Source organism: Cottoperca gobio, chromosome 1, assembly GCF_900634415.1.
Source record: "Cottoperca gobio chromosome 1, fCotGob3.1, whole genome shotgun sequence".
Lineage (NCBI taxonomy): Eukaryota > Metazoa > Chordata > Actinopteri > Perciformes > Bovichtidae > Cottoperca > Cottoperca gobio.
The window spans coordinates 23,327,562-23,354,273 of NC_041355.1; the positions used below are offsets into that span (position 1 = coordinate 23,327,562).

General features: G+C 42.1%; 1 protein-coding gene across 4 annotated transcripts in view; it reads right to left on the reverse strand.

The window, feature by feature from the left end:
* Nucleotides 1-24,188, reverse strand: part of LOC115008405 (ras and Rab interactor 2-like) — a 35,696-nt gene extending 11,508 nt beyond the window's left edge. Inside the window, exons 1-8 of one of the 4 annotated variants that reach the window (XM_029432001.1) lie at nt 23,952-24,187; nt 17,045-17,169; nt 10,641-10,735; nt 9,966-10,164; nt 9,752-9,866; nt 7,549-7,621; nt 6,012-6,103; nt 1-898 (exon numbers count right to left, since the gene is read on the reverse strand). The exon at nt 1-898 is cut by the window's left edge and continues 518 nt beyond it. In XM_029432001.1, the coding sequence (XP_029287861.1) occupies nt 1-898; nt 6,012-6,103; nt 7,549-7,621; nt 9,752-9,866; nt 9,966-10,164; nt 10,641-10,735; nt 17,045-17,113 (1,541 nt within the window). In that variant the 5' untranslated portion in view covers nt 17,114-17,169; nt 23,952-24,187. Of the gene's footprint in view, nt 899-6,011; nt 6,104-7,548; nt 7,622-9,751; nt 9,867-9,965; nt 10,165-10,640; nt 10,736-17,044; nt 17,170-17,476; nt 17,496-23,951 lie in introns of those variants that run through there. The other 3 variants (XM_029432010.1, XM_029432027.1, XM_029432019.1) reach the window with 3 other exon arrangements.
* Nucleotides 24,189-26,712: the final 2,524 nt, after the last annotated feature.

Sequence of the window (26,712 nt, forward strand, 5' to 3'; positions counted from 1 at the left end):
TGTGAATATTCCAGTGAGTCAGAGGAGGAAGTAGACATGCTCATGTCACTGAGCCGCTGGTGTCCCCTCTCCTTAGGAGTGGATGGACTCCCAGCGTTGTTCTTCAGTAGTACATCAGCAGGGACAGCAGGTGGAGGCTGGCATGGTGGAAACTTGGCACGGGACAGCGCCTTGGCGATGGTCTCATCATCCAGGGCAATGTGGCAACGGTGAGCTTCCAGATCAGGCTTCTTAGGCCTTGGAGGTGGTGGGTTTGAAGGCACAGAGATTGGTGAGCTGGCAGTTATGGACGGGCTGCTAGGCTTGCCACCCATTAGTAGTCGTGCGGGTGCTGGGCGCCTGCTGGAAGACTGTTGTTGCCTTGTAGCAGCAACGGCCTCTGGCATGCTCTTGGGCCTGGTAGTAGCTACTGGAGGTCCAGGAGGTGGTGGTGCAGGGCGCCGGCGAGGCATTGAGCGGGGGGGAGGAGGGCGGGGGGGAGGGTCCCGTGATTTGCCGTTCAGTTTGATCTTGTTCACGTGCTGCTCGCTACCTTGGCTGCTGCTTAACGGCTTCACGGACGATTTCTCCGCATTCTCTAGGTCGTTATCGGACTTGACAGCATTTGTCGGTGGATCGTCCTCACAGCGGTGGTGGTGGCGATGAGTCTGGAGAAACAGGGGGTTGACGAAGCACAGAGGACCGCTGGAATGTCTTCTCTCTAGATGAAAGGAAGGTGGAGTAGCACAGGAGCGTAGGGTAGGGGGCGCACTGTCGCAGTGGGCCCCGGTGAGTCTCTGCTGTGACCCCTCAACCTCCCTGTTCCTGTTAGTTCGCTGGGGGCTGAGGGTCCGGCTCAGAGGGCGACAGGAACGGGGGGAAGTGCGACGCTGACTGCACAGAGCAGAGTCCCAGAAGCCTGTAATACACACACACACATGTACATTCAGAAGCAAACATTAACTAACTTTAAGCTAGACACATACCTCTCCTTGAGCAACTCAAAGTTCAAAAAAAGGGTATGTCCTTGAGTCTTCGAATGAAAAGATTAGTTAAAGAAAAAATTAAAAAGAACCTCACCAACAGTTCAGACGTTTCCTCAAAGTTTTCCTATGTTTTCTCTTTTCCTGTGTTTCTGCTTTAGTTGTGTCTCGCTTGTGGCAGAAGCGCTGTGAGTTCAGTCTCTCGGCTACGATTCACTGGTTGCCAGCACACACCCAGACACAGAGAGGGAGTCGCCCATGCTAATCACAGAGTAGGAGGCACTTAACACAACCCACGGCACACATTTCCAGTTCCTCCACTCCTTCCTGCTCTGTTTTCCTCTCTCTTACTTCTACATGCTGCCGTCCTGTAGCCCCACTAACTGGGGCTAAAATTATGTTAAATTAAGTTATTGTTGTCAGCAAACCTTATTTATATGATTTTCTGTGTCTCTTCTTTTTGTATATTGACAATGCAAGTGTCCCATTACAGTAGAGGACTTACACTCCCATTTTGATGTTCCACTGAATCATTCCATTGTTTTCAGCTGTTTGGCCAGCCCTCATGCGAACACATTTAGCTTTAATAACCACTCAAAAAGAAAGATTCTACTTGCTAGCATGAATATGTAGTTACAAAACAATGATTTAACCAAACTGGAAAGAACAGGCAACAAATCATGCCACTTCAAAATGTATTGCAACATAAGCCCAGTGATGACTGCTTCCACAGGCTGCAAATGGAAACGTTACTCTTACTCTCATTCCTGGGGCAATAAAGCAGTTTTATATGTGTTATACTACTTCTCCGTCTGGAGACTGATATGTGACGGTGGTATTCTTACTGGTCCATGTGAGCAATGACCACCTGACACTGTGGAGTCTGTCTGCAGAGCAAGACTGCAGCAGCAGCACACTGCAAATAGCAAATATAATACTGACTGACCTCAATATAGGACTCTCAGATTGTACAAAGAGGAGTGCTGGTCTCTTTGGTTTATGTTAACATATAGTATATTTATAATATTTTATTTAAAAAAGAAGAAAGAATTCTCAGATAAAAGCCAGTATTCAAAAAATGGCTGAGTTGCAAATAATACACAAACTAATATAGGCCGGGTATAAAACACTTTGTATCTGTACAACAACAGAGTCATACTCACATTATGCTGCTCTGACTTTCTTTTATTTAACACAAATATAATTTTCATTCACTAATTTAAATGTATTTTATATTATTTGGTTTTATTCTAACGAGATTAAGTTGCTGTCAATAAACCTCACCACATCCTGCCATTGTTTCATACTAAAATCCTACCAGGAACAGGAGCAACTATGCACTTTAAGATGCTGGATGGCTTTTAATGTCAGGCTTTTAATGTCAGGCTTTTAATGTCAGGCTTTTAATGTCAGGCTTTTAATGTCAGGCTTTTAATGTCAGTTTTAAAGTCATTATTTTAATGGACAGTAGTTTAACAGTTATAAAATAAAAAAATTAAACAGCAAAATGGAAGCATCCGGAAATAATGACAGTAGGCCTACAGTATTTCTGTAAAAGAAGAAAAGTTCAGTTTCACATGACTATGTATTGTACAGATGTAACAGGTACAATGGTAATAGGTCAAATGGGAGCAGATCATAAATAGGAAGGACCCAGGGGTCTGCAACCTGCGGCTCAGGAGCCACATGCGGCTCTTTAACCCCTCTGTAGTGGCTCTCTGAAGCTTTGACATAACAAAACATGGAACATGTATGTGTTGTTGCACAGTGGGCAATCTTTCAAAGGGAACATCTCTTATCTTGGAGTTCGAGGTGATATTGTGACACTGAAATAAAATATTTTTTAAAATATTTCGTCAACTAAAACATGCGTCACATTCTACTGCGTCTACGGTGCGCTGCCTTTCCCTGCAAGTGCCTTATCATGAGTTGCAGACCCCCGCCTAACTCGGTATGCTAACCATGGATAAAACCAAAAAAAGATACGTTTCGGAGGAAAGTTGTTTAATTCTGCGTGGACTGATACATTTGCTTTCCCTGTTAACAATGCTGGCTCACCAGTGTGCTTGATATGTGGCGAGAAATTAGCAAACAACAGAAAATGTGATGTTGAAAGACATTTTGTGGGACATTTTTGAGGCTGTTGTGAATTGTTTAAAAGCCAAAGAAATGATCACCACCTCCATGTGGATGAAAACACACTGAACCGGACATAATTAAATACAAACTGGCCTATTTTTTTATGTTTACTCTTTTTAAGATATTAGGATGCAGCTATACATTTTTTTATTTCAAAGTGGGCTACTTTTTTTTTTTTTTTTTTTTTTTTCATTTTTATATTGTATTTTTTATAGTTTTGTGTATTTTTAAAACAGGTAAAAATAGCAACAGTTTCTTTTATTGTCATTCTGTAATTTCATAAATGCAACAAATATAGCTATAAAATATAACTATATATTAAATCTATAAGCTGTGTTATCAAATATGTTTTGTGGCTCCAGACAAATCTTATTTGGTGGAAGAGGGGCAAAATGGCTCTTTAGATAGTAAAGCTTGCCGACCCCTGACCTAACCTATATAAAACAGGGTAAATATTTATAAATATAAATATTTATATTTATAAATATTTACCCTGTTTTATATAGGTTAATATAAATATAATAATAAATAAATAAATGTATAAATATAAATATTTATAAATATAAATATTTAAGCGTTTTTAAAATAAATACTTGGTGTTGAGGTCATTATTTGTGAATGTATGGTATCATGGATGTCCACTGACAAACTTCTGACAGAGACATTCATGATTATTGTGTAAGCATACTAAAAGTAAGCTGAGGCTGATGGGAATGTCATTAGTTTTGCATTTAGTCATAAACCATCTTACAGTAGTCCTAAATAACAAATTCAACTGTTGATTTGATTATTGCACTAGAAAAGTAAAACATTTGATTTTCTTATGTTTGTGTCCTCTATAATCTCTGACTTGTATTTGTAAAAATGTGTCATTAAAGAGGTGTTTTCATATTCCTCTACTGAAGGGGAAGATGTCTGTACACTTCCCTAAAATCTGAGATTCAAACGTAGATTACAAGCTAAATTAGGTAGGCCTACGTCACAAATTCAAAAGCCAATCGCTGTCTAATATGCAAATGCCGGCAAATAAACCTGAAACCTCCAGCAGAGAGCGGAATTGTCAGTAGGCTACAGAGAGGAGAGTTAGCATTAGCATAGTGAAACTTCTGACAGCAAACATGGTAGAGTGTGTAGTCTTTTGGATGTAAACTGGACCCTGGATATTATTGTATGTTTCAAAACCAGTAAGCCAGTTACAAGCTAACAAGCTAACAAGCTAAATAACTACATAAACAATTAAAACATGCTAACTACACTTAACTGATTTGTACTACTACTGCTACTAGCCGATGGTGGCGAACAGACTCCTCATCTGATTCAAACATGTAAGGTTGAATCTCTCTGACTGTTTCCTCTAATACTAGCTATCTTGATGCGCACTGCTCTTTCACCGGTCAATCTACCGCAAGCAGCAGTGGCGGCCTGTCATATTTGCATATTTAATTCACATGTTTGGTTTGGTGGTATTGCCTTGCCTAGAGTCATGCTGCTAGCTCGGCTTGTTGAATCCTACTTTCATGAGAAATATATTTTTTATGATCAATAGCAGAAGTTAATGAGTTCCTAAAAATGTGCCTTTCTAGCTGAACAACCCACTCCATGCTCTCTGAAAAGGCAAATCAGTTGCAATATCAGTGCAATATTCAAGGTCTCTGGAGCTGTTAGTGATATGTGTTTATGTTTCACATGTGCATGCTCAGATTCAACAACATATAATCTGCCTGCTTTTGTCTTTAAATAGAAGCTGTGGAGACGGGGAGTTTCCCTAAGGACTGTAGGAGTAAGCTAAGAGAGCCTCATAAGCTAAATCTCTCCCCCTTCACATCAAACGTAAGAACAGCAGTGCAGTGCAGGCTTACACCAACGTCCATTCACAGAAATGCCAAAAAGCATAACAGCAGATATACATTTTTGTCAGTAGCAATGAAACAGTATACTGCACGTACTGCATATAAGTTGGCACTTCCCTACACTACACAAGTCTTGTGTGTTTTTATACATGTCTGGAAGTGGTGCGATAGTATGTGTGTGTTTGGACAGCACACAAGCCTACTGTAGCTTTCCACTGGCCACTCCCTTCTCCCCCACACTAAGCACTAAGCTATGTTGTAGACTTCTAGGAAGCTGACTCACAACAGCTGAGCTGAGAATAACTTGACAGAGATGAAGTGACTAAATGTGAAATCTGAGCTGAATGGTCAGCAAAGAAAAATAAATGAAACCTGTGAACACAAATGCTGGCTGTTTTATGTTTTCTTGCTTAGTTGACTATTTGCTTGTTATAGCAGGTGGAGCACTCACAAGCAGGTATGCTGGCACCACTAGGTTAAAGACAATGTCGAATATTAAAATACTGCTACTTTAATCTCGTGTTTTCTTGTATATTTTAGCCACACTGTTTAATGTTTACGAAATAGTAAAACATGTAATCAAATATGCATATTCAATTTCTTTCTGAGAGTTAGATGAGAAGATGAATATCACACATTTGTCTGCGTTGACGTTTTTGTTACAAAGCAGGAGCTGGGAGGCGATTAGCCTAGCTTAGCATAAAGACTGGAAACAGGGTGGAAAACCAAGCCTGACGGATTCCAATCCTCCCTGGAAGATTATCAATTGACAAGTTGTATTTTATTTGTAAAATAAAATAAAATGTAGTTTAGGCACAGAAACAACATCAAGCTTCTTATCAAACGATCGTCGCGTTTAAATTCCAAAAATGATGAACCAGTGTCTGCAGTATTTTAAAGATGTAATATTATTGTAAAGGTCTGAACGGTGAGAGATGTATCGCTTAGCAGTAAGTGTTAATGATCGCTGATCCATAGTAAAAACTGCAGAAACAGCAGTATGGTCATTTAAGAAGTGTTACTACAGATCTTCAAACATTTAAATAATAAACAAGGCTACCTGCTCCAAGCTGAGACACCTCCTCCAGTTCTTTCTGAGTCTTAGCAGATGCAATGGCCTCTGGGACTTTGAGTGTGAAAGGCAGGACATCCCTAAGTAAAGATAAACAGGCAAAACATTTTTTTATTAGAAATACAAAATAGGAAAGGATTTAAACGTGAAGCAAGGAAGGAGCTGCAGCAGTCGTATGAATTTTCCTGTATAATAATAATGATACATTTGTGTACATGGTATTGCAATTGTGAAAGCAAGTTATTGATTATATCTCATCAATACTGCTTTATGGTCAGGCTTATAATGACACACATAGTCCTCCTTTATGCCCTAACAAAAGTGATAATGCCATAATCACACACTGACATCACTTAACCATGCTGAAACAACCTTTGTTTCCTTTGCCATAGTAGACATGAACCTCTGGAGATATACAACACATACTTGTTGGGATTGAATATCTAAATAATCATTCAGTTAAAAAAATGTAATCCACAAAATTGAGATGGTCTGTTTGATTTGCGGTCATGTCTCTAGTTGAATCCAGTGTTGTGGTGGGTGTTGCTTGCAGCACAATTTCCCTCTATTTCCAGTGACTGTTGTTCATAGTCCTGTGTCTGCATCTGTGTCTCCCAAGAGGGCACAAGCTAAAACAAGAAGTGAGAGCCTTGGCCACTGAGAGCTGAGCACTATTTTTATCCGAGGAGATTCCATCCTCGAATAATACAGAATATAAGGGCCATTGTAGGTTTAAAAAAACATAATTACAGAGCAGGGGAAGGGGGGTAATATTCAGAGAAAGAAAGATTAGACTGAAGTCCTAAATCTACAAGAAAAAGCTTCACAAATTTACGGGTAAATAAAGGTTGAGTCACCACATAACACCACAGACGCCACTGCTTGCCGTGTATTATGCCTGCAGTTGATGACCTAATCAAATTATACTTTGCAATCGGATTTAACAATAAGGAAATTCTCGTGATTTTAGCCCAGATTCACCACATTATCATAGGCCTCCTGACTTTGAAGAGACATTGCTGTGAATTGAGCCTATTCAGAAGGAAACAACGTACTGATTTGAGGTGATAACTTTTGTACATCAGGAACTACAATAAAATGGACAGATGAGAATATTCCATACTGTTGTACCGTCTCACTAACTGCATCACAACACCATCTGTTTACTGTCTGTGGTGCAGTGAGGTTGATCCAACCTTGCATAGTGATGTGGTTCCTTTTTCTTTTAAATGTGATTTGAATTTCTTGCAAATTTATAATTGTATAATCTCAGAGGATATTCCAGTTTTTCTCGTTAATTTACCACTTTAATTTAATTTTTAATTTTAATTTTACATATATAAATGTAATCTCAGAAACATTGGAATAGTATCTCCCTCCCCCAACTCCATAATATTTTTTTCTTTACCTACAATGGCCCTGATACACAGTGGTTCTCGAATCACCCTCTCATCACAGAACAAAACCCGGAGAAGATGTAGATTTGATGGATGGATAGTCAGAAAAACTAATGTTGGTTGTTTACCTGCTGATACAGTAGAAGGCCACCAGGCGAAACAGATCCGCAAAGCTGATCCCAGATTCCTCAAGAGAAAACGCTGAAAAGGAATGAAATATGTACACACTGAATTAAAAATCAAAGACTGATACTCAGTCACTTGCTTACAAGGCATTTGAATTTGCAAACTCTTTTTTCTTGGAAGGATTGATTGTAGTCTTGATGCCATGGCGGCTCTATGATTGGTAATGTTGAGTCTATACAATTAAGTCACAGTGAAAAAGTCAATCCCATCGAGGAATTCCTCAAGAGGATAAACCATAATTACTTTGGTGATCCTCTGACTTCACATGTAGCAACACCGGCAGCTCAAAGTCTTCAATTATCCTACAAAAGACTGTATCTCAACATTTATATCGATTGGCATGAAATGTGGTACATACTGTATACTCATGGTTCCAAGATGATATGCACTCATAACCGTTAAGGAAACTACTATTGGATGGATTGCAGTAAAATGTGGTACATCCATTAGAACCAGGGTTCAAACCCCTCTTCAGCCAACATGCTCACTGTTTCATCAAGGTTATCCTACAACTGCTCTTTACTGTTAAGTTCCAATACTCTTGTCTTACTTTGTAGCTGGCTAATCAGAGACTTCTAGGTTGCATACATACAGCCACCATAAAGAAACCATTTACCCTTTCAAATGTAATATTTAGCCACCGGTTCAAGAAAGAATGTGCTTGTGAATGATTAATGTGACTTAGAAAGGACTGGAGATGTGGAGTCTCCTGTAAAGGCAGTTTAGAAGTTAAGGTCAAAGTGTTGGTGCACAAGGCTAACTCAGCAGTCAGCATTAGAGGGCGACTGAAGAGCAGTTGACCCACACCAGACCCAACCAGACCAAAGGCCCTCCCCTTCCGCCCATGTGTGCGGTCATTTCAGCAGGAGAAACCCACAGCTGGTGTGTCGTCACACTTTGGCTCTGTCACAGCTCCATGACTAATTACAAACACTGAAGCACAGCACAATGTGATTATTGTAAGCTAATAAGCACACTTACAAATTAAATGACAATCTTTGTTTTTGTGTAATAAGAAAACATTTGTTAACCGCGAGTACGTTATTTTACTCGTATAGCATCGTATGTCAACATCTTGACTTTTTTCAAGTCCAAGTGTAACTGAAGTCTCATATACACACAGCTAGCTACAGTACGGTACCTGTTCAATGTCACTCCCGAGGCAGTGTAAACACTCATGTGACCATGATCAAATGTCACGGCTGTCCACAGACGTTTACTGAAGATAAATGCATTCTCAGCAAACCTTTCTACTTACACCGAAGTCAAAAGAGCAGAGAATGTGTTCCTGCAGCCGCATCACATCAGCAGATACATACTTTATCACTTTAGACCAGCAACTTAGAGGTAGACAAACAATAGCTATTTGGTAGCAGAAATCTTTTGGGCCAAACTGACATCCCTACGGTTACACACATTTCTCATTTACGTCTGGGTTCATCTTTGTACACAATGTGCGGAGGCGGACAGGAAGTGACATCTTTAATTCTCTGACTTAACGTGCTGTATGACTGTAGAGGTGGTTGTGGTGGAGTCAACATGAGGTCGACAATTACCTTTTCAAAAAAAAGCATAGCTATCTAAACTGTTGCTTATTGAACAACCTCTGTACAGGTCAAGATGGTGTAGCAAAACCTTACACAACATAAAGATAATCTGAAAATCAGTCTGGGATTATTCTCTATAATCTGTAGGCAACGGGACAAGGTTTTGGTTTCAGAAGTTTGTAGTCTGTCTGTAGTCCGAGAAGTATTGATGCATCAGGTTCGAGCGGGCTCTGGTAGTGTAAAGGTAAACCGTTCATGTGGAGTTGCAATTTCGGAAGTCATCGGCTTTTTTCTGACGACAAATTTATATTTTTATTATCTTTAACTTTATCTTGCAAACTGGCAACTGCAACTCCATTCTTGCCTCTCAGTTGTTAATCGGACTGTAAACAATGACCAGCGCACGGAGGAGGAAGTCTCGGCCTGGATATCCGCTAGCTACACCGGAGCCCAACTGGGTTACAACCGGAGCCAGCCGATAGTCGATGGGTTCTGAGATTAGTTTGGGATTATGTAATCTTTAATATATTTGACAGTATCTAAATATCCTGATGTAAATTAGCCCACCCAACTGGCACTCCACAAATGGGTTACTTACTGTACTGGCTCTCTCTGACAGGGAAGTGACTGATGGGAGTTCCTGACTGATCCTCCTTCAGACGCACAGACAGAATCTTTCTCTGCAGAGCGGCTGATTTCCTGACCAGGAACACCTGCACCATGGAATCGGAAGTCATGAAATATAATATATTCTTAGATAACATGCATATAGCACACCTCAACATTTGTATCCAAGCATGGTAACCCCTTACTCCAGGTGGCTGTTTGATTAGTATGCGACTGGCCTCCTCTTCACTGACAGCCAGCAGCAGCCACACCGGGTGGGTTTGAGTCAGCCTGTCCAGCACACTCATCCTCCTTCGCAAGGAGTCGTATCCAGAATCCCTTTCACCCCCCGCCCCGCCACAGTGGAGGGACTGCAGGTAAACACCACTCACTTCACTCTCCAGCCTGGCAGGGAAACGCAGAGAGAGAGAGAGAGAGAGAGAGAGAGAGAGAGACACGTTTGCCATCTGCTGGTGACAATGAGTACCAATGTGTAAGAGGCATTTATAAATACTTTTGAAGAAAACCAGATTCAACAGAAAGAAAACAATGCATAACAAGTTGCAGTTTACTTCCCTGTCTGCCCCAAATGTCATCACGTCGTCATTCTATCCTATTTGACATTTGTGTGAAATTGTCCGTATATGAATTCCAAAAACGTGTTTTGTGAGGCCACAGTGACCTTTGACCACCAAAATGTAATCAGTTCATCCGTCCAAGTGGACGTTTGTGCTAAAAGTTGAAGAAATATCCTGCAGGCATTCCTGAGACATCCTGTCCATGAGAATGGGATGGACGGATTTAAACATAATGCTTCGGGCCACGGCTGTCAGGTTGATGAACGTTTTAAAGATAAGAGGATGTGTGGAAAACAGTCTTACCCTTGTAAATCCATGGGCTCTTTGTCAACTGTTGGAGAGGTCTGCACCATCTCTCTCTTTAGCTCCCCAATCTCCAACGCAAATGTGTCAATCAGCTGGAAAAAGACAGAATGAGAGGCTTTGACTGATGAGGGGATACAAGAAGGAGAAGAGGAGGGGGAAGAGCGGTAAACGAAACTGACAGCATTGCTCAAACAAATTAGAAAGCAAGGAACAGAGACTGAGGGACGGAGGGACTGTACTGGTCACATCTACAACAAAGGGCGGGATAACCATTAGTCATTTTTCCTGTGTGTGGACCTCCTTTCCTATAGGCAGGAAACGTGGTGACAAAACATTGTCAAAAAATGACCCACACCAAGATCCAGGGTGAGACGAAGAAATTCAGTCTGGATAAATCTGGGCAGGAAGGCTTGAAAGAGTGCTACTTCCGTGTCATGCAGGACTATTTTTAGGCTGATAGAGATAAGGGTTGTCATTTAAATATATGTTTAGCAATAATTAGTCAACAGAGTTGAAATGACAGTACGTCTAAGACAGTGTAGGAGGTTGGATTACCAAAAACCTCTTGTGGTCAGCGGCCCGATCGCCTTGAAATTAGTTTCTGTTTGTAGAATAAAAGAACATGAACAGAAAGTATAATGTTGCCATGGAGTCAGTTAGTTAACTACAACTTGAGTGCAGTTTTTTTAGCCTATATTTTGGCAAATCGACACTATTAAATGTATGCCATATTGGCTATTAGAAGTTCCTGTTTGCAATGTATCCATCGATTTACTATCACTGCATAACTTTGATACTGAAGAAAGCGTGATAATTCTCAGGCAAGTTCTGGAGTTATAAGAAGCGTATTTCTTTGTATGAGTAAGTGCATGTCACACTGGATCTAAAAAACTATGTTTCATGTCTGTGTTCAGACTTTACTAAGTTATGATAGAAGTATTGCAACATTTGACACTAAATGTGCTGTGTGTCACCCTCTGCTGCTGCTGGAGCTGCTGACTGTGTTGATGATCGGCTAAATCAGTGGGAGAAACTACAACAACTACCTTCCTGTTGTTTTTAGAACTTTCCCCTCATGCAGCATCTTTGCCTCCCTTTCACTCAGAGTTTGAAAACCTCTGGTTTAGAGTAATGAAAGATACGAGATTGCATTCTGGAAAAATGTATTCCTAAATCATTAGTTTCCCCACTAAAAGGAATGCTTAAAATGCTCAGTCGCATCAAGACTTCTAGCAACTAATTGCACATTTCCTCATTCCACATTTTAGAGCTCTCCCGGGGTTCCAGAGCCTCCCCAAACATTTCTGAGCAGATGTTGAAATCTGGATGCTTTAATCCGATGATCTGGGTCAAATCAAGATGGCTGAAGAAGAAGAAGAAGAAGAAGAAGAAGAAGAAGAAGAAGAAGAAGAAGAAGAAGAAGAAGAAGAAGAAGAATTAAGCATTTTATTGTTGCATCTGGTTGCAGAACACAGTATAATGAAGACCAGATATGTGTGGCATTCAATGGGAAGTATATAATTGTCATATTATGTTTTGATGTGGTAAACTGACACAAACACAAAGTCTGTACAGAAAAACGATCCTTAAATGAAGACTTTCTGCACTTGTAGCAATGCTTCCATCATGTATCTCAACCAGTAGGAGGCATCCTTTCCCAAACTTTCCTCCAGCAGCTGGGCTCCAGGCCAGACCGCAGTCACCACACCACCGTCACCACAGGCCCCTCCTAATTCCCCCCTCGCAGGACTAAGTGGAGCCAGCTCTGTTTAAGCCTCAGACTCCACCAGCTTTGTGTCAGGTCAAAACTCTATTATACAACACAAGTCGACAAGTTAGCTCCATTGTTACTGAACGCTGTACAGTCCAAACAAAGACTAGAGATGTTCAATTTGAACCCTGGTGAAGACAGTCTAGTCACCTGACCAGCTCTGGAGAGACAGCCAGCACTCTCACAAGTGGATTTTTTTCCTGTCAAAAGCATTGAGAACCCGAGAACGAGACACTAGAAACAGCCATAGAGAGGAAACTGCTCATTCAAAACAACAATGGCAGCTCCTAAAAAGGTTAGCATAGATGCTGCAGTAGCATTAGGTATATCAGAACTGGGGAGTTCTCCCAACTGGCTTTGGCAAGAATTTGATTGACGGATTGTTCATCCAATCATTTGCCAAATGTTTTTTGAAAGTGCCTGCCCTTTTCCAATCGGTCACAATGACGGCTTCTCAGGTGGTTCTGAGGAACAAACCACCTGGCACTTCAGGTTAAGGCTGCATTACCAACCAGGCAACACTGCCAACTTTCCCCGCCAAACCCAATGTTGGTAGTCATTTGATGAATGCAACATTAGACTAAGAATACGCACTAAAGCACAGTACCTTACATTACATTACCTAATCATCAGGCTCTGTTGTGCACAACTGTCCTTGTGTCAGAATCAAGCTGCAACCTCTTGGTCTGAGAAGTGAAGCCAATGCAGAAGTTCCTTAAATTTACATTCTCTCTAAAAATCCAGCAGGGGGCGACTACACTAGTTGCAAAAAGAAGTCCGGTTGTATAGACGTCTATGAGAAAATTAGCCAACTTCTCTTATGATTTATTATCTCAGTAAACGTTTTCCTGATGAGTTTATGTCTCAATCGCTAGTTTCAAGTCTTCTTCAATACAACATGATGTTCATTTAGTAAATTCTGCTCCTATTTAGAGAAAGATAGATGATAAAGGGGCGGGGCTACCTTGTGATTGACGGGTCGCTGCAGGTGTTTTCAGGATTTGGCGTTGTCTTTGTTTTCATCTTAGAACTTTAACACTTTAAAAGTGAGTTGTGAGTTCATTTAATTGTAACATTTTTCTCGCACAAATATTTGTTCAGAGTTCTCGTGTCACTTCTGGTTCCAACAAACCAAGATGGCGACAGACAAAATGCCAAACTCGAGGCTTCAAAACCCTAGTCCACAAACCAATGGGTGATGTCACGGTTACTACGTCCACTCTGTCAGAATCTAGTTTTTAAGACTTTCAATATTTCACAACAATTTGTCAGAGAAGGGGAACTGGTCCCGTCCAATAACTGATTCATGACAGTAAATTTGCATTTACAGTTTTTTTTTTACAATTGCTTGAGCACAATTTTGAAAACAGGGCTCATTTTCCAAAAGAAACACTTCTTTCAAAACTATACAATCATTTATAAAAACCCAATTCTGTCAAAGTGTGACGCACACATGATTCATACGACTCCATTCTCTTTGAACCAGTTATAGACTACTGTGCTCAATCTATCATTTCTACCTTTCTAATGATATACTGTAGTCTGGGTTGCACTTTTTCAGAGTATTTGAGATATTTATTTACTTTTAGAAATGAATAGATGTATTGACTGATTTAATGAGCATTGAATTACATCAATGAAAAAGGGGGAATAGAGCCAGATGAGACATGGGAACTCCCTGAGCTATAAAATTAAGGTCAATGAACACGAGTGACTTGTGACCTTGTGGCGCTCTGATGGCGCACAGACAGGCCTTATTTCACACTGATGACTTTTGGAGGAAAATGACTGACATCCAGGGAAACACTCATCAACTAAAGTCTGTGCTTCACTGACTTTTATAAATCTCTTCCACTTCATTCTCTGGCTTGTTTCTACTCTTTATTTATTTAACTTTACTGTGCATAACACAGGAATGCAGGTTAGACAGGCCGAAGCATAGAGGCATAGACACACACCAGAGGGTTTGTGTGCGTGTGCGTGTGCGTGTGCGTGTGTAGAGGTAAGTGATTCTCTGCATGGACTGCTGTTAAAGCCATGGATAGAGTCAATGGGAAACTATGCGTTTGGTTTTGACACACACTCATATAGAGAGCGCTTTCAGTGACGATGGAAAAAACAGCAAGGGAAATTAAAAGCTAGACAATTTTCAGTGTTGTTTCTTAGTTCACTAGTGAATTAAGAACAGGTTTCTTTTTTAGCTTTGAAAGTGGGTTTTATTTTTTCATCTGTACAAAACATTGACTTTGTGAAACAACCAGAATTAACTAATAAGATGTAGCCAGATGAAAGATATAAAGCTATACTGAGACACAGCGTGCATCAGCTTCAGGGTCTCTTGCTTGGCAACATTTTACAGAAAAGCAACAATGTGTCTCTAAAATGTTCACGACTTCATAAACACCTGCATTTTTACTAAAACATAAACAGCCTCACACTTATAGTATCAATAGTAAGGTTTTAGTGAAAATGCATGTGTTTGGGAAGTGAGCATACAACCGGATACATTGCATTTACAGACAATGGTATGTCTGCATTATTTGTTCCTGGCAGGACATGAATGATAACAAAAGGCTGAAAGCTGCAGAAAAGAAACAGATTTAGTTCATTATTTTCCCAGAAATAGACTTTTTTCCCAGTCAACAGTTTAACGAGTGTTTTAATGACACAATAACATGGTGTGTGAGACTGCATGAAAACAAGTGCTGGCAAGTTATTTCAATGTGTGAGCGAGGGGTGTTGAGCAGCAGGGATGACAGTGTGTGTGTGTGTGTGTGTGTGTGTGTGTGTGTGTGTGTGTGTGTGTGTGTGTGTGTGTGTGTGTGTGTGTGTGTATTGGGAGTGGTCGTGAAGCAGAAAGAAAAACAAAAGAGACAAAAAATAAAGGGAGGAGACAGAGATGAAAGAGGGCAGAGAGATACTGAGACAGGGAGAGAGGGAGAGGAGACTTGTATTACTCCTGTGAGGGTTTGTCAGGCTGCCAACAAGTGCAGCTGGCATTCTTCACTTCCAGCACTCACGCAATATACAGCAGAGCGAGAAGGAAAACTGTCGAAAGGCAACTGCACTTTAATGTTTAATCAATCAATACTATATTACATTTCCTTCAAACATAAAGAACATTGTTCAGTCAGAACTAACTGAGGTAGGATAAACAGGATAATATATAAATCAATTATCTCAATGCATGATAAAAAGATCTCAGAGAGAGACTCAGATTATCATTATTGTAAAGATTATGTACAGTATATTCAGGAGCATTTTTGTTTAACTAAACTAATATTAAAAAGTCACAACAGTCCCCGAGACATGACAAATGCAGAGGCAATTACTGAAAGATGGACAAAATGAAGGTGTGTCTATCATTTGTTGATATTCATATTAGAAAAGAGATCTTTGCACACCTGCATATGAAATGACTGACAATGACTAGACCTGAATGAGGCCAATAATAAACTTACTGAGCGAAGTGTTGACAGAGCAGCAGCAGACTTTTGGTAATATTTATATTGAAATCAAATTAATAATGAATCGACAATATGTGTATTTTGATGTGATGCAAATCTATCTCAAAGGTATAATATGTAACATTTCAGCGATAAAATGTCGACTAGACCCATCATATATATTGTGTTGAGTTGTGTACTCACATAACCCCAAATGGTTATCTGTTCATACAGTATTTCTTCTGCCCCACAGCATCATTATTTCAATAACTGCATGCTATTTTGCAACATCCATTAGAGACCTTATTTATTGATATAATATTTCAATATCGATCCAGCTTACGATGTGCTACTATGTCGAGTGGCAGCCACCAAGCTAATGTGAACAGTAACATTACAACAACGTTCAACACGCATGTAAAGTTATTTTCGTATGATTAGTTTTGAACACAGGTAGCAGCGCTGGGCTACTCATTGTATTTACCACATGACGTTAGCTTCAGTCGCTGTATGGGTAGTCCACTCAATTATAGTAAGTTAGCAAGTTATCGCTATGCAAGCAACATTATTTACTTCATCAGAATGAAATATAATGTGTATAATTGGGTATAAAAGTAACATGAATAAAACTTTATTACATTAACTCGCCCGTGAACATGATTTCTGCCTGAGAACTAGTTTCGGCAATCATGGTGGTTTAACAACGAAGACAACCCCCCATGATCGAAGTCTGTGCGACAGAAATGACGTGGTGCGTTTAACCCCAATAAATCATCTGAATATCACAAGAGTCGGAGGCTAGTACAACAGTTGGTAGACTCGTCACAGACAGCGATGACCAGCATGGCCAGGTTCACGTGACCGAGGTAGCACTACTGCTAGCGAGTTAACCTGCTAGCATGTTTACTGCTGGCTGACCACTACACATGCACTAGTTATCTTCTACTAGAATTCGTAAAGAATGTAAAACACGTGTACGACAGTCATTATTCTGTTTAAACTACATTTCGACCAGGGGTGGAGTTGCTAGGTTTTGGTTTTGGGAGTGTTCCCCTGTTCTAAAGTGTCAGTCTTTCACACAAAAACACATTTGGATCACAGGAAGAGATGTGTTTTAACTTTCTAAGTGATCTTTGGAAAGTCAGCTAAGTCATCAATCCTTTAATCCATCCATCAGTCCTTACCTTAAAGAAGCTCCCGCTCCTGTCTGTGAGGCCGCTGGGGGGGTTCCCAGGCAGTGAGCTGGAGGCCATGTTGTCTTCCTGTCCACAGGACTGTGTAACTCTTAGCGTCTGCAGGGGCCGCAGCTCTGTGGGTCAAACATACACTTCAGTCCAGACACTTCAGCTGTGGTGCAACCAGAGGAAATTCCTGCTTAGACCACAGTCAGTATTAAGGAGGTCTGCAGGAATACTTTCACTGTGACTCTCTTCTTCCTCTCCCCCCATCTTCTAGCTTTGTGCACATTCACCTCTTCTTCTGCTTTTATTATCTGCGTCCTCTGTCTTTGTTCCCTCTTTCCATCACCCCGTCATCTCAGATAACTGCCTCAATCCTGTTTTATCTCATTCCAATCCTCAGTTTATGTTTGGCCTGAACCTCTGTCCTCTCATTACCTGTCTCTCCAGTTTCCTCCCCCTCTCACATTTCTCTCTCCTTTTTGCCCATATTTCTCTCCCATGTCCTCATACATACAGAATTCCTTTTCCATCCTGTCCTCAGTTCTAGCACGGCTACCTTTCTTTCCCGTTATAACAGAATGTTTTTGTGCTTCAGTTTATCTCTGTCTATTTCTCTGTCTGTGACTATTTGTCCCTCCCCCTCCTTCTTTCTGTCTCCCCCGTAGCCAGGCTACGACTATTAGTGCAGCCCGTCCCTGGCAGAGGTTCACACAAACCTGGGAAATGGTCCATTCGTCCATCAGTGCCCACATGCACTTTTATCTCACACAGGAAAGAAGCCACCCCCACCCACCCCGCCCCCCCACCTTCACAGGCTTAGGGGGAGGAAAGAAACAAAAAGAAGGCAGACACAGATTGCGGAGTGTCGAGTCAGGATGGCTCACTTTCAGACAGTCGAATGTGAAACTATTTCTAAACGCAGGGAATGTTTTTGTTCGCCAACATTTTGCAAAATGGAAACATCAGTAAAACTCCAAACTGCCCAAAGTGGCAAGTGTTTCACAAGGCACAGTAAAGAATATAACTGGGTCATGCCAGAGTGTCATTTAAGTTTGAATATGTTACTGGTTATTGAGCTATGCGCTGTTGGTCGGACAAAACAAGCTCACTCAGTCAGATCAGTCACACTCAGTTGAAACAATTATGATGGTTCACAGATGAATCGATAATGAAAATAGTTGTTTGTTAAAGATCTAACAAGCTGCAATAAAGTCACTGAAGTCCAATAAAAGCTGACTTTGTGACCTACACAGAGACTGGAGCGGCTCCTGACTGTCTCATAGTACAACTGATAGTCTGGCACGATGGTTTCATTTCCACAAACAGACGGCAGTGAGAGGAGGAAGAAAGAAGCGGGGGGGGCCAGAGATAGTGAGGGAAAGTTAGAAGATGAACTTTGCAAAGCATTCCCACTGAGGATATTTACAGGAAATCAGTTAGTGATGATTCTGTAAAAGATCTGATACATAACGATGAGATCATAATATCATAATAATGATCAGAGAGCATGCTGGGTATTGTAGGAAAGATGACCTCTCAGCTTCTGTGGGAATGTCCTGAACCCCCCCCCCCCAAACACTGAAATCACATGGAACAGTGTGATGCTTAGTCAGTGCATGCAGATCACTGTTTGTCTTTGTGTGTGTGTGTGTGTGTGTGTGTGTGTGTGTGTGTGTGTGTGTGTGTGTGTGTCTCAGCGCCTCAGCTGCAAGTAAACAAAGTCACATCTGACCATGCCCTTGTAGAGCCACAGAAAAGCCCCCTGACACACTGTTCATAAGATAAACACACACACACACACACACACACTTACATTAAAATGGTATAAACTAGCATACAAGAGATTTACAGACGCAGTTCAACATCAAGACATCCAAACACACGTTAATAAATGATTGGGTGTAAAGAAAGACACAGTACGAGACGAGCCCACTTTGCATAATGAAAAGTCAGACAGACAGACAGACAGACAGACAGACAGACAGCCGTGCTTCATTAAGCTTTGTGGTATTGTTGATGGTGGGACCCTACTTTCCTCCCAGTGGGTGTCATGCTATGTGTTGTCCTATATCAGTGCTGATGAATAGCTTCAGTGTTTCATGCTAGTGAGAACAGACATGTGTTGTTAGTGGCACTTTATCCGTATCATTATACATTCAATTTAACTTTGATTAATGATCAATTTCCAACTCATCTAGCCTTCGTCAACGTTTTATTAACCATTAAATCCAGTTACAAACCCTTTATAGCAGGCGCATATTTAGAAAGTGTTACTATTTAAAGGAGTAGTTTGACATTTTAGGAAATCTACTGGTTGGCTGTCTTGCCTAGAGTTAGAAGAGAAGATTGATATCAGTCATCAAACAGTCAGCAAGAAAGCCACAAGCACATTTTCTAAAATGTTGAATAATTCCTTTAATGTTCATTTATAGACAAACTTCTCGCACAAGAAACATTTCACTAGTTTCTATTCCTCATGATATAATCTATTAGCGAAGAGCTGGCATCTCAAGCACGTCTGTGTGGTGCAATGTTTGCTCTCCTGGAGGGCAGATGGTGAGCACATGCAACATCTATTTTCACCTGCATATATTACCCATTTTATATGATATCTTCAACAAAAGAAGCTGAACTGCTATACTTCAAAGTCCCACATCCTAGCTTGGCCTCTTCCCTGTGTGTGTCCTGTCTCCTGTGTATATGTCAGACCTCATGAGCCTGGATGTAGTTTGTCTGTTCCAGAGTCCAGGTTTAAAACTAAAGCGATGAGGGAATAAGGCTGCTCAGCTTTTTGAATGTCTTCTTAAAAATACTATCAGGGAGGTTTTCCTAGTTTCAGCTTATGATTGTACAAGAGTCTCGTGTCCGTTTCTTTCATGTTGTTTTACCTTACTTTACCTTTTTTTAGTATCTTCCATGTTTTCCCCTTTATTTGTGTTTTTCTTATCCACTGAGGGTTTAAGGACAGAGAGTGTTGTATGCTGAGGCAAATAATAAAAGCATATCCAACACACTTTATCTGTACTTGTTCAAACTGTGTATGTCAGTTGTGAGATCCAGTAAAGAGTGTTAGGCTAACAAACAGGCTACATGCTGCTGAAGGAAGGAGCGGCATGCAGCTGCAGTAAAGAAGAACTCCCACACGTGGGTCATGTTATTCCCCCGAGGAAAACCAGATGATGCTGTGTGTCTGTGTGTCTGTGTGTGTGCGTCCACAGGACAGAGGGAGGGATGGTCCGACTGACTTATTTACTTACTTAAGGCAATTTTCTTTAAAAACAGCTCCACAAATCTGTGTTACGTGTGTGTGTGTGTGTGTGTGTGTGTGTGTGTGTGTGTGTATGTGTGTGTGTGTGTGTGTGGTTGCATGTGTGTGTGTGTGTGTCTGTGTGTGTGTGTGTGTGTGTGTGTTATGTGTGTGTGTGTGTCTGTGTGTGTGTGTGTGTGTGTTATGTGTATGTGTGTGTGTGTGTGTGTGGTTGCATGTGTGTGTGTGTGTCTGTGTGTGTGTGTGTGTGTGTGTGTGTGTGTGTGTTATGTGTGTGTCTGTGTGTGTGTGTGTGTGTGTGTATGTGTGTGTGTGTGTGGTTGCATGTGTGTGTGTGTGTGCAGCCGCAGAGCAGAATTTGGGCGAGTGGTTGTCTGTAAGTTTAGCTGAACCGACTGGCCCATGTTGTGTTGGTTAGAGAAGGAATGTGATCACTCACAGATTTTTTACTGAAGATGTTTTGCTTAAATTTTTTCCATTGAATGTTTATGAAGCGTCTGTCAGTCAAACACCAGCCTGACCAGCAGCCTAACCTCTAATCACAGCTTTAGTCTGCAGCAAACGTTCAAAATCACCGTCAAACACATTAACCTTCAGATATAATTGGAGTGCCACTGGACTAAATCATGGTGGGAAACAGGCACCAGCCTCGCCCAGCCACAGCTCTCCACACTAAAGATCACCCGAGAAAAGTCTGGGCCGTTTTCTCTGAGCTACTCCTTTAAATTAGTACCAGGAACACATGGGTCAGGCCAAGGATCCAGGAAGTGTGTCTCTAAATAACTTCAACTTTTTGAGATTTAAAAGGAGGAAGAAGAAGAGCAGTTAGAGTGGGAGCTTCAAATGAACGGAAATCGTCTAATTACCGTGATTATACAAGCGCTTGTCATTGCTGAGTCATGGAGCAGAAGGGTAAACATACACCGGAAAGTGGATGTGGATCACTTTGGCCGAAGCCGTGCTGTCACCAAGACTGAGTTACCAACCAGGCTGGAAACATGCCCTGCGGCCCCAGACCCTCAGGGGCCCCGGAGGTCTCATGCTCACTGTGGGGCAATTAGACTGTGGTATCTTGATTTATTGGAAATGTCCCTGTGAATATGCAACACTAAAGCACAAAACTGAAATGATAGGGGCCTCTCATGTATTATTATTACATTCAAGTCAGAGAGCTAAGATTACACTTTCTGAATGCTGCACAATGAAATCTATTCTTAACCTGTTTCCCAGTTGCAATTTCTCTGCAGGTAGAAATGACTGCAGTCGCTCTTTATGCAACACACAGAATAAAAGACACTTCTTTCCTAATAATCATGTGTAGACGCTCTCTTCAGACGTCTGTTTCCATGGTTACAGAGCACACAGGGACGGCCAGCTGCTAGTAGCTGATGCAGCGCGGCTCAATGTGTAAGTGTACAACTAGAATGACTGCCTTAAGGTTGTATGCCTCATGTGTTTATGACTTAAGAACAGGGGTTATGGGCAGGGCAGTTATGTTTTTTTTATCATTTGTGAAAACAAGTGAAAACTAAAATGACTGCTTTAAATTTGTGTCTAAAAACTTATCTTGTGAGGTCACAGTGACCTTTGACCACCAAAATCTAATCAGTTCAACCTTGAGACCAAATCAAGAAAGTCCCTCCAGAGTAAGCATACCTGAGATCATAACGCCTCCGCGCCGCAGAAAGCGGGGCTCAACGTGTAGCACAAAGCAAACTCTCTGACTCCATGGGAACGTTACAGGTTTTGCTTGCATCCCCCAAAGCATTTCCAATACTTAGTAAATGCTCATCCCAATGTTTTCATTTTGCAGCACGTTTTTGTCTCAGGGCCCCCCAGCTGATGAATCTGACCCGGTCACACTTTAAAGCCGGACATGTGGGATGAAAGAAGCCATGTTGTCCAATTACAGATACGTTTTTCGACATAGCTCACCAACACGGTCTGAATTCAGGCATAAAGCTGCGTTCAGTTAGCAGAAACAGGAAAGCCAGAGCCCCAGTGTGTGATTTGATGGTGTGCTGCAGGACTACAGACACCAGAGGAGCTCCTGTGAAAGCACTCAGTGGGACAGTTTGCTCTCACACCGGTAACCTGAGTGGCTGCTGCCTCGTCCAGCCACGATGACATCACTGTTCACAAACCTGTGAAGTTATCGGTGCTGCCCTGACAGACATGACGCTATGACGATAAACACAAAAGCACCTGAAAGACAGCAGACGGCAACTGTAACTGTCTTTTTAAGGTCACTGTGGACAAAAACATTATCAGCTCCATAAAACTAATCAGAACTGACAGTTGTATTAAAATACCTTACTGCTGATTGGTTTACACATAGCTGCATGTAACTAGGGCTCTTCGTGCCAAAACCCTTGTTTCTGCAGGGAAGTTAATCTCTCTAAGAGATTCCAGAGCAGCTTAAATTAGGAAATTGGCTCCTTTATTACATCGATAAACATCAACTCACTGCTCATAAAGAGGAAGCAGAGAGAGCCACACGAGAGCTGAGCTGCAGGACACTCTGATACATGTTGTGTTCAGGTTCAGGCGGGTCTGACATATTACTGGAGAAAAAACACATCACCTCTCACAGCAGTGAAGGAAGACATTGCAACATGTGGTCACTACATACTTTCATACATAAGAGAGTAAGGGACTGCAGGAAAATGATCAGAGGGCAGAAATGTGGGAGAGCTATGAACCTTTTGTTTAAGGGAGTCTACCTTTTCTTATGGAGAGCAGGGGAGGGTCTTTTATTTATCTTCTGCAAATCTTTACATTTTAGTGTTACTTATTTTATAATTATTATTTGGAATCTAGGGATTGGGCTACAATATTTCAGTGTTGAAGGGGGGGGGGGGCTTGTTTTTTGTTTTGAATGTGTATAATTATATTTCTATATGTGCACATTGGTGGAAATTAATATTCCATCAACATTTAGTTTTGAGTTAGGGTGCACCATGTTTCACTTTGTTATGCTTTGCCTAGTTTAGTTCTAGTTTGCTAATGAAAGGTATTATATTAATAATTATTAGTAATTATTAATAGTTATATTTAAAAGTGAAACCTAAGGGTTAGCCCCCCTCCTCACCCCAAACATTTGTGTACAGTCCCTACATCCATGTACAACTGCAGTATAAGTCTGGAGGCTGGATGACCATATGGAAGTTGTATTTCAAGGGAATTACAGTACTTTAAAGTTACCGTCTAAAATGTGTGTGTGATGTAAAGCCAAGCACATGTGTGGACTTTTACTAGAAGCTTTACATTGTCAGGAAAAGCTTGAGCAGAAAAGATTCCAGCTCTGCGACTCTCTGCAGGGACTGAAGCAAAACGGACCTTTTTATTCATCTCTAAGGATCTGCGCATCTAAACAATATGCTTTGATCCATCAAAGGGAGTGGAATGAAGAATTTGCAATAGACAACTTTTCATTTGGTTATTTCAGTGTTTTCCACATGCATAACAGTCACTGTGGATTATACAATCAGTTTCAGACTCATTTAAATCCCTGCTCTCAGAGTGAACAGCAGGTATTTCACTCTGCCCTGAACAAAACTTTTAGCAAAGTTACAGTCACACTTCCTGCTGGTTAGAAGCAGGAATGATGGTTCGGAGTCACACAAAGACAACGTTACTCACCTTAAAGTCGTTACTTCTTCAGCACTAAATCGGTGTTGTAGTCTGGGTTTGCTCCACAGTCATGGCCGCTGCGTCGCTTTGTTTTCTCTCCGGTTGTTTGGTTTTCGGGAGACACCGAGGATCCTCACTGTCCCCGGACTCGGTCTGTTACATGGTTTAATGCCGGACACTGTCCGGCGGACAGACGGAGGCAGACACCGGGTGAAGGTCTCAGCACTGAGGTGAGACAGACAGACAGACAGACAGGCAGAGCTGCGGTAATATGACGCCTCTGTCTGATTGGCTGAGGAGGTTCTTCTCATTTTCTCATGAAATTATAAAAGAAAGTTCCCTGAAACCTCTAATGTTCATATCTGTATGCACATATGTACTCATTAGTGTTAAAGGTAATTGTCTTTCAATATGTTCATTTAATGCTCTTCATACTGTATGTAGTATATTTGTTCTATGTACTGCTATTGTTTGAATGTGTACATTATTCTTTTGTCATTAAAAAGAAGTCATGAAGTATTGACATTGAAAGTTTTTCCTGGGATAATATCCAAAGCATTTTTGTGTATTTTCCACTGTTCATAAGCAAATAGGCTCACTATGATATTAGAAAAGGTAAGATATGTGGTGGAATAATAAACTACAAGTATGATTATGTAGAAAGTTTGATGATACTATAGAAATGTTATGCACGTAGCCTTCAGTATAATATTGAATATATCAATTACTGTATTAATACATTAATTAAATAATGTTTTAATTTTAACAATTAAATGAATTAAGTGTGACCTGATGCGTTGAACCTCTCTGGGAACCATCACCTTATCGTGGTGGAGAGGTTTGTGTGTCCCTATGAACCTGAGAGCTGTGTTGTCTGGAGCCTAGTGCTCCTGGTAGGGTCTCCCAAGGCAAATTGGTCTCAGGCAAGGGGCCAGACTAAGAATGGTTCAAAAACGACTTCATGAAAAAAAGGGAAAAGAAAGGAGAGACCCTGCCCGGAGGAAGCCCGGGGCCCCCGTCTGGAGCCAGGTCCAGAGGGAGGGCCTGACAGCAAGTGCCTGGTGGCCGGGTTTGCCACGGAGCCAGGTCAGGCAAAGCCCGAAGAAGCTACGTGGTGCCGCCCATCCATCCATCCTGTGGGCCCACCACTCATGGGAAAAACCGCTGGGGTCCGGTGCGCTGTCACACGGGTGGCAGTGATGGTCAGGGACCTCGACGGACCAGACCCGGGCAGCAGAGGCTGGCTCTGGGGACGTGGACTCTATTCTTCTCCGGAGTTGCCCAAGGTGTGAGGCGTCGGGCCGGGGTGGGGATACTCACTAGCCCCCGGCTGAGCGCCGCTACGTTGGAGTTTACCCCGGTGGACGAGAGGGTCGCCTCCCTACGCCTTCGGGTTATGGGGGGGAAAACTCTGACTGTTGTTTGTGCCTATGCCCCAAACCGCAGTTCGGAGTATTCGGCCTTCTTGGAGACCCTGAATGGAGCCCTCCGTAGTCTTGCTGGGAGACTTCAACGCACACGTGGGAAATGATGGAGACACCTGGAGAGGCGTGATTGGGAGGAAGGGCCTCCCTGATCTAAACCCGAATGGTCGTTTGTTGTTGGACTTCTATGCTAGTCATGGAATGGCCATAACAAACACCATGTTCGAACATAAGGATGCTCATAAGTGCACGTGGTACCAGAGCACCCTAGGCCAAAGGTCAATGATCGATTTTGTAATCGTATCATCTGATCTGAGGCCGCATGTTTTGGACACTCGGGTGAAGAGAGAGGCGGAGCTGTTGACTGATCACCATCTGGTGGTGAGTTGGATCAAGGGGTGGGGGAAGACTCTGGACAGACCTAGTAAACCCAAACGGGTAGTGCGGGTGAACTGGGAACGTCTGGAGGAAGCCCCTGTCCTGGGGATCTTCAACTCACACCTCCGGCGGAGCTTTTCAGACATCCCTGTGGAGGTTGGGGGCATTGAACCTGAGTGGGCGATGTTCAAAACCTCTATTGCTGAATCTGCGGTGATGAGCTCTGGTCTCAAGGTCTTAGGTGCCTCAAGGGGCAGTAACCCTCAAACACCATGGTGGACCCCGATGGTCAGGGAAGCCGTCCGACTGAAGAAGGAGTCCTTCCGGGTTATGTTATCCGGGAGGACTCTGGAAACAGTTGCAGGGTACCGAAGGACTAGAAGGGCGGCAGCCTCTGCCGTGTCAGAAGCAAAGCAGCAGGTGTGGGAGAAGTTCGGAGAAGCTATGGAGAAGGACTTTCGGTCGGCACCAAGGTGCTTCTGGAAAACCTTCCAAGCTGTGTACAGCAAGGGTGGGACCCTGCTGACTTTGACTGAGAAGGTTATCGGCTGGTGGAAGGAGAACTTTGAGGAACTCCTGAATCCGACTAACTTGTTTGCGCCCTCTATGGTAGAGGCAGAGCTGGAAGCTGATGGGGATCATCGTCAATTTCCCTGATGGAAGTCACTGAGGTAGTCAAACAACTCCACAGTGGCAAAGCCGCAGGGGTTGATGAGATCTGTCCAGAAATGCTGAAGGCTTTGGGTGTTGAGGGGCTGTCTTGGTTGACACGCCTCGTCAACATTGCGTGGAAGTCTGGGACAGTGCCTAGGGGTTGGCAGACCGGGGTGGTGGGCCTGGGAGTACGCCCACCCGGTCTACATGTGTTTTGTGGATCTGGAGAAGGCGTATGACCGGGTCCCCCGGGTGATACTTTGGGAGGTGCTGCGGGAGTATGGGGTGAGGGGGTCACTTCTGAAGGGCCATCC